This window comes from Gambusia affinis, linkage group LG23 (genome assembly GCF_019740435.1).
Source record: "Gambusia affinis linkage group LG23, SWU_Gaff_1.0, whole genome shotgun sequence".
NCBI lineage: Eukaryota > Metazoa > Chordata > Actinopteri > Cyprinodontiformes > Poeciliidae > Gambusia > Gambusia affinis.
In genome coordinates, this window is record NC_057890.1 from 2657053 (window position 1) to 2665879 (window position 8827).

The 8827-nt window shown below is 44.1% G+C and overlaps 1 protein-coding gene and 1 long non-coding RNA gene across 2 annotated transcripts in view; one reads left to right on the forward strand and one right to left on the reverse strand.

Moving 5' to 3' along the window:
* Window positions 1-1274, forward strand: part of LOC122826253 — a 2990-nt gene extending 1716 nt beyond the window's left edge. The window contains exons 2-3 of the long non-coding RNA XR_006369755.1: window positions 977-1102; window positions 1178-1274. This is a non-coding gene — a long non-coding RNA (uncharacterized LOC122826253). The remainder of the gene's footprint in view (window positions 1-976; window positions 1103-1177) is intronic.
* On the reverse strand, window positions 866-7885 carry hcfc2 (host cell factor C2). Its single transcript, XM_044107866.1, has 17 exons — window positions 7392-7885; window positions 6617-6765; window positions 6381-6541; window positions 5908-6110; window positions 5746-5830; window positions 5560-5663; window positions 4620-4856; window positions 4364-4549; window positions 3532-3596; window positions 3343-3418; window positions 3204-3251; window positions 3081-3136; window positions 2391-2492; window positions 2123-2320; window positions 1369-1663; window positions 1216-1288; window positions 866-1002 (listed from the first exon to the last, which is right to left on the reverse strand). Exons 1-17 carry the CDS (start codon window positions 7555-7557, stop codon window positions 993-995), a joined length of 2214 nt encoding a protein of 737 aa, XP_043963801.1. The 5' UTR covers window positions 7558-7885; the 3' UTR covers window positions 866-992.
* Window positions 7886-8827: the final 942 nt, after the last annotated feature.

Consider the following 8827-nt stretch of genomic DNA (forward strand, 5'->3'; position numbering starts at 1 on the left):
TGACAGGAAGCTGAGATCCCGTGCCGTTTGCATCAGTTCCTGTTTGTCTGAGGTTCTCTTAAACAGTCACCAACAACAAGCACTTCCCCTTTATCCAATACACCCGGCACACACACCCTTTATGCACATATCACTGGCACTGCCTAGGGTGATAGAAAGCACGTGCACTGCTGTTGGGAGTCCTCCCACTTAAACTTCAAATTATTCATCATTTTTATTGTGAATCTGACTTACAATATAAACAATAAAAAAAAAGGGGGCTTACGGGAACTCAAAATAAAAGTAAAAATAATACAGTAGTAGCATTGTTTGATAGTCCTACTACTAGCATAATCGAGCAAAAAAATGAGCTTCTGTTTCCCAACATTACCAAGTCTTACAGTGAAAGTAACTGCCACATCAAATGAATAAGGCAGAAAAATAACCTAATTTAATAAATAATGTTAACTAGAATGGGGGTCCAAACTGAAGTTCTCCCAAGGCCTCCTACCATCTTGGACCGGCTCTGCCTTCAAATACAAGCCCTTTTACGATTTGGTGGAGTTATGTTTTTGTTGATTTTGTGACAAAATGGAAGGCAACGTTTTCTGTCATTAGATATCCACAGCTAAAAACAGAACTCATGTAGACATGTGAAGTACCAGGCAGTTTAAAAGGACAAAAAACACCAAAGTGAATCAGAACCCAACCTCTGCTGATCAGAGATTTTATTAGCTTAATGTTTCCTCCTGGTGTTTCAGTCGTATCTATATATAATTATTTATTATTAAATGTTCATCCAGGTCTATAAAAACAATTACCGAATGCCTGACAACGTTTTCATATTAGAGATCATAAAACTGTTGCTAAATAAAACAGTTGGAGGTAAAATCGGCATGTGAATCTATTTACAGTTTCATCAGAGAAAAATAAATTAGAAAAGATGTTTTAGAAATGTTCAGTTCAACTTCCTGAGGGGATTTCTTTTTCCCTGTAGCTGGTCCAGAACCGCCTCAACTGGAGCTGCAAGGTGAGCAAACAACATGATTCCATGAGTTTAAAGGAAGGGAGGAAAACAGGAAGGAAAGAGAAATTAAAGGACCAGAGGAAGGAAGAAAAAAAGGTAGATAGGTAAACTTGGATAAGGAACAATCTGAAAACACATTTTTTCCAAACTAGATTTTCTTTTCTGATCCAGATAATCCAGATAACTCCAGTCGGTACCAGACTGTTTACCTGTCAGCTGCGTCTGGGTCACCCTCAGCGCTGCCGTCTGGTTTGGCAGCAGAGCCCCGCAGTTTGATAGGATCTGTTAAAACCCAGAGATCAGAGGTGTTCAGGTGGAGATGGAACAGGAAGTCGGAGGTGGGCAGCAGGAAGCGGTTCTACCTTGGATCCAGCGGATCTGCGTGGCCGGTCCATAGCCCTGCTCGTTCTTGGCCGCGATGCGGAAGACGACGGCGGGCCGGCAGGACGCCGAGCTGTCGATGTGTGCGTTCTCCAGGTGGGAGGAGCTGACCGAGCAGCTGGTCTTGGTGCCGCGGTAGATCCGGATGAAGGCCATTTGACCCGGGCGCTCCGAGCCGGACCGGCTCTTCCTTACCGCCAGGTACATGGAATACTCCAGAATCCGACCCGACGGAGACGTCGGCGCCTCCCAAGTGATCTGGACCGCATCGCTGGCCTGAACACACCACACCGGACCAGAACCTTCATGACTACCAGAACCCTCCAGCTAACCCTTTCCTCCCACTAGCTGCGTTTCTATTTCAGATGTGCACAAAACTTTGTCAATATTCTGCTAATGTCAATAAATAAATAAGAAACACAATTAAAATCACACACTTATAAATTTTTTTACATGATAAGTCATTAAAAAACTACTTCCCTGTCATCTTCTTCATGGTTTCCAGCAGTAGCAACATCTGGTTGCTGACCATGTGACGCAAAAAAAAAAGTGTTCCCATTGCAGTTTTAATACTTTTGTCAAAAAAAGAGTTTTTTCAAAATTGCCATGTTTCCATTAAGCAAATTTAGTTTTGAAATGTCAAACTAAATTGACATTTAGTCAATTTAGTTTGACATTTTCCCAGCTACAGGGAAATGCAAACGTAGCTACTAAGAGGAAATGCTGTTGCGTTACCTTGGAGATCTTGACGGCGGCGGGCGCTCCGGGGAAGCCGGGCTGACAGGTCTTGAACTCGCTGGCTGGGCTGAAGTCTCCCTGAGAGAAGCAGTTGATTCCAGCCACCCTGAAGCGGTACATCTGACCCGGGGTCAGCGGCTGTTTCTCCCGGCCCTGGTAGTCCAGAGGACTGGGCAGCTTCCTCTGGTGGAAGGCCTGACCAAAACACAGGTCGGTCAACGCCACGCTAACACTCTGTTAGCTTTCTACCATTCCGGAGTCCCACCTGTTGGTCTTCAGCTGGCAGGAAGTAGTGGCTGACCTCGCAGTAGAGCGTCTTAAACACGCCAACATCAAACCACGAGCAGCCATCTTGGTTCTCCTTAGCCTGAAGGCAGAACAACACATCCAGATGAACAAGCCGCAGCGCCTCGAAAAAAGTTTTCACACCGTTTAAGCTTTTACCAAAACCAAAGTGAAAATAAGGTCAAATTGCCTGTTTGTGTTGATAAACAGGATTCTGATTCAAATAAGGCTCACTAGAGGAGTAATCTAACTCCAGTCTGTACCAGACATACGGTTCTGACTATGGGTCACTTCTCTTTCCTGTACATGTTCTGTTTTCGTTTTTCAAGCTATGTTTATCAGTGATGAATAAAGACCAGGAACCTCTAGAAGCCCACAGGGAGCTCTGTTAGACAGCACATTTTTATTTTTGCTTTGACTGTTCCACTCATTTTGTTTTAGACGGATACATTTGGTGAACATAAAGTCTAGGGCTAGACAGAAAAATCGGCCCTGATTGCTTTAATTTTGGGAAATTTTTGACAATTTAGCAACTTTGTCACAATATTTAGGAACTTTTCAGGAGGAAAAAAGAAATTTAAAAAATCAAGTGAAATCGGAAATCTTTTTAAAGATCACCGATCGGCTAGAAAACTACAATCGGTTCACAGTATTTAGCATGTGACCTGACCTGATCTGTGTTGGCGTACAGATCCCCCGTCTGGTCACCTGGAGCAGTGTGTTTGTCTGGAAGCAGAAAGAGTTTAGTTTGGATATTTCCAGGATCTGGTTTCTCTGTGAGCCTCCTCCCTACCAGACTGCTGCTGCTGAGCTGAGCTGCCGTCCTCCATCGCTGCTCCTCCTACAGCATAAAAAGACAAAAGCTGAAGCAGAGGGAAGGCAGGTGATCCTAACTGACTCGATTCCTGTTGGGACAGTGAAGAGAAACCAACCGCAGTGTTTGGACTCGGACTCTCTCCCAGCACTCTGCTCCTCCGCTTTGGTTTCCCCTGACGGAGCTGATGAGTCCTGGAATTATAAGAAAACATTCAATCCCAACATATTTACACCTCAGTGTGAGTGAAGAACGGGATGAAGGCGTTAGTGTTCAGTATGGCTTCATGCTGATGAGTCACACCTACCTGGGCCGATGCGTTCTGTTCTGGACCGGACGGGTCCTCGTTTGGATTCTGAAGGGACTGAGGACCTAAAAAATAATAGATTACACAGGAACATAATCAGGTTTGATAGTAAAACACCATCACAAGGCACCATTTCAGTTCAGTCCATTTTAAGGTTCCTGCGAGAAAGCATTGGAGGAGCTAAACAAGCACCGGGCGACAGTGGAGAGAAACCAGTAAGTATAACACATGGGAAGACAAAAAAAAACAAAAACTCTGCGCTGGGAGTAGTTTCTGTGGAACAAAGAAACTAGAGTAAGTAGAGAATGTCTGGACCAGGTATTAGAGGAGGGCAGATCGATTCAAATATCCATAATATCAATACCATGTCGGTATCAATATTGGAACCATACTAGCATGATAAAATCAATATTTAGTTTCAGATTCCTTCTTGAAATTATATTTTGCTTTTGTGTTATAGTTTCTCAACTCTACCTTAAAACAGATTTTGCTCTCAAATAAGAATTTTTTGCATTTATTTAGAAAACAATGTCCACAAACTGTTGTTTTTCCTATTGTCTTACAATGTTTACAACATTTTGTAGGCACCTGTAAACTTCATTTAAATTCTGTCCTAGGTTTGACCAAAGGAAAAACAATAAAAAACACCAAAAGATTAAAGTAGTATGATGTATCAACCTTAAATATCTTTGTATTTAAAATGTATTGATGCCAAAACATGCGGCATCACATACCGTCTATTGACTGTAACACCGGGATGAAAACTTCATTTTCATTAGAATATTCTCTCCGGCCGCTGATGACCTGTTGAGTCTTTGTTAAGTCTTCTCACCTGCAGGACCTGTCCCAGTCTGTCCTTCTGTTCCAGTCAGCTGAACTGGTTTGGTGGTTGGACAGCAGACCACCGGCTGGATCTGCAGGATATAGAAGTCTGCTGCAGCCAGGGGGCGCCACGCCACGTGAAGCATGCTGACCGTGGACTTGATGAGCATCACTCCCTCTGGCGCAGTCGGACGATCTGGCAGCAGAGAACAGGGATGTCACTCTTCCTTACCAAAGGCTGAGCTGCGTCTCCCCTCCATCCTCACCTGTCTCCAGGTACCAGAGGTCCTTGCAGCACACCTGGTAGTTCCAGCTCTTGCGGTAGCCGTCGCGGCCGCTCCAGATGTACAGCCTGGAGCCGATGGCGGCCGAGCAGTGGCCGGCTCTGGCTCGAGGCCAGCAGGCGGACGGGTCGTCTGCCTGCGGGCCCTGGTTCTGGTTCTGCAGCTGGGATTGGGCGTCGTCCTGCTGCTCCGGGCCGACGCACTCCCAGCACATCGAGTCTGAAAACGGAAAAACACCAGCAATGGTTTCCATGCCAACCTCCAGCTGGGATGCTTTACCTCTAGATCAGTGCTGCTCAAACCTTTTCAGGCTAAGGACAATTTAAACCATTTAACAAAACACTCATGTACCACCTGACTAACCGCAACATCATCTTAATATGTACAACCTGAAATGAAAATACTAGTCTCTGTTTTGTAAATGCGACTTGCTATAACAAAGAAAATCTTGAACAAGTCTATTTGAGTTATTTACAAATTGTTAAAGTGTGGATTCTAAGCTTTCTAATAATGTCAAACACACAGAAATCATGTGCATTTTTTTATAATTCAGAAGTAAAAACTAAATGAAAAATAGACATTACACTATGTTTTCTTTCAGTCTGATGTCAATAATTATTTTACTGTTGGTGCTACAAATGCAGTTAGTCAGCGATGGAAGCAGTGCTGCTCACCCCCTCCAAAAACTACAAAATATTCCTGCAGGCAAGAATTCCCCAACTTTTATTTAGAGGCACCCAGATTTAAGCCACTTATCCATTATTATTTTTAAACACAATCATTTGATAAGCCAACTGTATGCGCCGCACTTAGTGCTCTTGTCACAGCTAACAGATGGTCGTTTCTGTGCAGTACCATTCGGACCACTAGGGGGCCCCCAGTGGACCACGGAGAAAGACAGATCTGACAACGGATGACTCACCCAGGTTTAGAGAATCCAGCAAGTTGGAACAAATCCACTCTGTTGCCGTGGTGACCCGTTTGTCTGACTCTGGAGCAAGAGTCCAGCCTCCAAAAACAAGCATCCTGAACACAGATCAATAAAAGGGAGTGTTTGCAGGCGGAGCCACTCGGATTTTACAGCGTTTCACGGCCCAGCCTGCAGCACCTGTTTCCAACAACGTTAGCAGAGTGAAGGCTTCTGGGAAGAGGGGTGGAGCCGCTGGTTTGAGGCGTGGACCAAACCATGGAGTCTGAGACAGAGAAGAAGAATACCTCAGTTTTGTGGGCATGAGCAGCTTACGGTCTCATGAACAACCAGAAGTCCTACCGAGGTCAAGCTGCCAGAGGTCGTTCAGTCTGCAACCCTGCATGCCTCCAAACACGTAGAGCTTGGGCGAGCCGAGGCTGGCGTACGCCACACAGGTGTGCGACTCTCGAGCCGACGGGCCGCCGCCCTTGGTGTCGGGAACGTTCCAGCCTCTCGCTCCCGTTAGCGGCTGCAGCTCCAGCTCATAGAAGTCCCCCAGGTACCTGGAAACAACCACAGCTTAATCCATCACACCAGAAACCACCGACACTAAGAAAGTGACGTTAAAGCTATCGCCGTGGCAACCTTTTCTGTCCCACCACCACTAGCAGAAACATGGAGTCTGCTAAACTAACTGGAGCTCTGATTGATAAGACTTCGTAAGACTAGCAGCAGGTCTGCCAAAAAATATGGTTAGTATCTTAAATCTGTTGCCTGAATTCTCAATTTCAATATAAGAGACAACCAAGCAGCCCAGAAAGATGTTTTGTTACCTTGGTACATTCCCGTTGGGATCCTCGCTGTCATTGGCCAGGCCCCCAAATAGGTAACACTTCCCCCCTGCCAGGGTGAAGCTGTGTCCGATCCGAGGGCAGGGCAGGGACCCGTTCCTGGGCGCTCTGGGCTTCAGCTTCTTCCAGAGCCACCGGCTGGCCTGAGGAGGACACAATCAGCTCTGGAAGGTTCCATTACCTAGCAACAGCAGTGCTCAACTCCACACCTGACTTACCTGGAGCTCATAGAGGCTGTTGGTGTACTTTCCGTACTCAACCATGCCACCAAATACCAGGATCCGGGTGCCTTCGCAGACAAAGCCATGAGCAGCGCACCCGGGTGGGATGTCCCCCCTCACAGCAGGGAGGAACCATTGTTTGGAGACTGTAACAGCAACACAGATATCAAACCAGCTGCTGCTTTAAAACATGGTTCCACAGCTTTGACTTGGTGTTCCCACTTGACTTGATGCTTTTTGCCATTGTCAGTGATTTTCTGGCAATAAAGTGGCAGAATTAACTTTTGTGAGAAAATGTGGAGCTCTTTTAAAGCCAGTGTTTAAGCACAGTCCAGATAGTTTGAACAGGATAGAACCATTTGCTTTCTTAGTTCAAAACGAACTTTGGAGTGTCCATCATGACGCTGCCATCACCATGTATTTCTTAGGATTTAAAGTCTCACTTTAAATGATTCAAATTAAATGCGCTTTGATTTCTTATTTCACCCTGGAAAAAAATTGTTCAAATATCCTTCAGGGATGCAAAATATAATACTAAAGTCCATTATTAATGCATGCCGTAGACGCTTAAACACACAGGGAGACATCTGAGTTTAGCCACTTAAAGTAATATTATTGAACCCAATTTAACAAACTGCCTTTAAATAAAATAAAACTATGACAAGTGGCAGAATATGGTAGAGTTTTATGTAAGTAAACAAACTTCGTGTCGAGAGCTGGGCCATTTTCCTCCGCTACAAGCTAAAAACATTAGCAGCTAACGTTAGCGTACCCGTGTTGTAGACATGGAGGTCCTCCGCTATCCCTTCATTCCCGCCACCGAATACAATGATGAGCTCGCGGATTGCCGCCGCCCGGTGTCCATGCCTGGACCGGGGAACGACTCCAGTAACGGAGTGAACTTTCCTCCACTGCGGCCCCGCAACACAGCCGCTCATTTTCCCCTCACTAAGGACCCCGAAAGTTTGGCGCTGTTGACGTTTCAAAGATGGAGGCGGGGTCGAAGAGGAAACAGGAAACTCAACCGGAGAGAAGGAAAAACTAAAGACCTCTCACTCTGTTAAGTATTGGTTGTATCAAAAAAAAAAAAGAAAAAAAAAGAAAAGAAGAGAACAAAGGAGATTCATCAGTAGCAACGACCGAAGTTATTTAGCTTAGCAAACTAACCAGTAATTATTATAGTTAAAAATATAAACTCCCACCTAATACACCACACGAATCACTTCCTCTGTGTTTAACCTTAATATTTTCTGTAATTGATTGATAATGCAGTAAGAATTAAAATTCTTTAAAAGTTTACATTTGTTCAGAAGTGAATGTAATAGTCCAATGTAAAAATGTCTATTATCCAAATCTAGCAAATGCTTTTCATTTGTACTTTAATGCAATCCTCTATAAAATACCCAATAGTATATTTTGCACCTTTACGAGGTTTAGAACACGTGCCAAAATAAAACAGATATTAGCAGACTGATTAAGTGGTGCTGTCCGACTAAAAGAAAAGTAAGTGATAAAATCCTATTCATAAAAACATTTTAATATATATCATTTGAAATTATTTCATTTTCCTAACCCTTAAGAACCACTGTGCCATTCAGTAATTTCTTCCATCACATTTAACCTACACATCTCTGAATAATCTCCTCATATTAGGAAGAGACACTTTCTAGTCGAGAAAGAAATCCAAAACAAGCCTTGTGTGGGAAGCAGGCATGAAACTGAAGCCGGGGCAACCCGACACACACTCCAAAAAAAAAAAAAAATGGTTTAGATCAAAGTATATTCATTCACTAGAATGGTCCAATCAAAGTTCAGACCTAAATGCAAATAAGAATGTTTTGCCCAGACACAAAATTTGCCAATGACGGATGCTGACTAAGCTTTGAGATATGGTTTCGAAAAATGAATGTGCAAAACCCGTGGGTTTTGTAAATCATATTTAAGTTTGTGGTTTATTGGAAACCATGTGGAACATTCAAGTCACCGCATAAAAACACCGACTTGTTGAAAAACTGCTTCTGGGTAGCGTCATGTATTTTGTCTTCATGATTTGTTTTTACAGAATCTGTAAAGTGTGACATTCATGCAGGTGTGTTCAGTCCCCTGGTGGTGGCAGCACCATGCTGTGACGATGCGCCGGAGCCCCCCCACTCCCCCCCCCCCCCAAAAAAAAAAAAAATAATACAATCCTTAGGAATTGATTGAAGT

Bases quoted from the DNA above. Each gene is read 5' to 3' on its own strand.
- hcfc2 (XM_044107866.1), bottom strand. From the start codon at position 7,557: ATGAGCGGCTGTGTTGCGGGGCCGCAGTGGAGGAAAGTTCACTCCGTT. The intron at 4,550-4,619 runs GTGAGGATGGAG...CTCTGCTGCCAG, and splicing joins CCTCTGGTACCTGGAGACAG to ATCGTCCGACTGCGCCAGAG. The intron at 3,137-3,203 runs GTAGGGAGGAGG...TTCTGCTTCCAG, and splicing joins AGCTCAGCAGCAGCAGTCTG to ACAAACACACTGCTCCAGGT.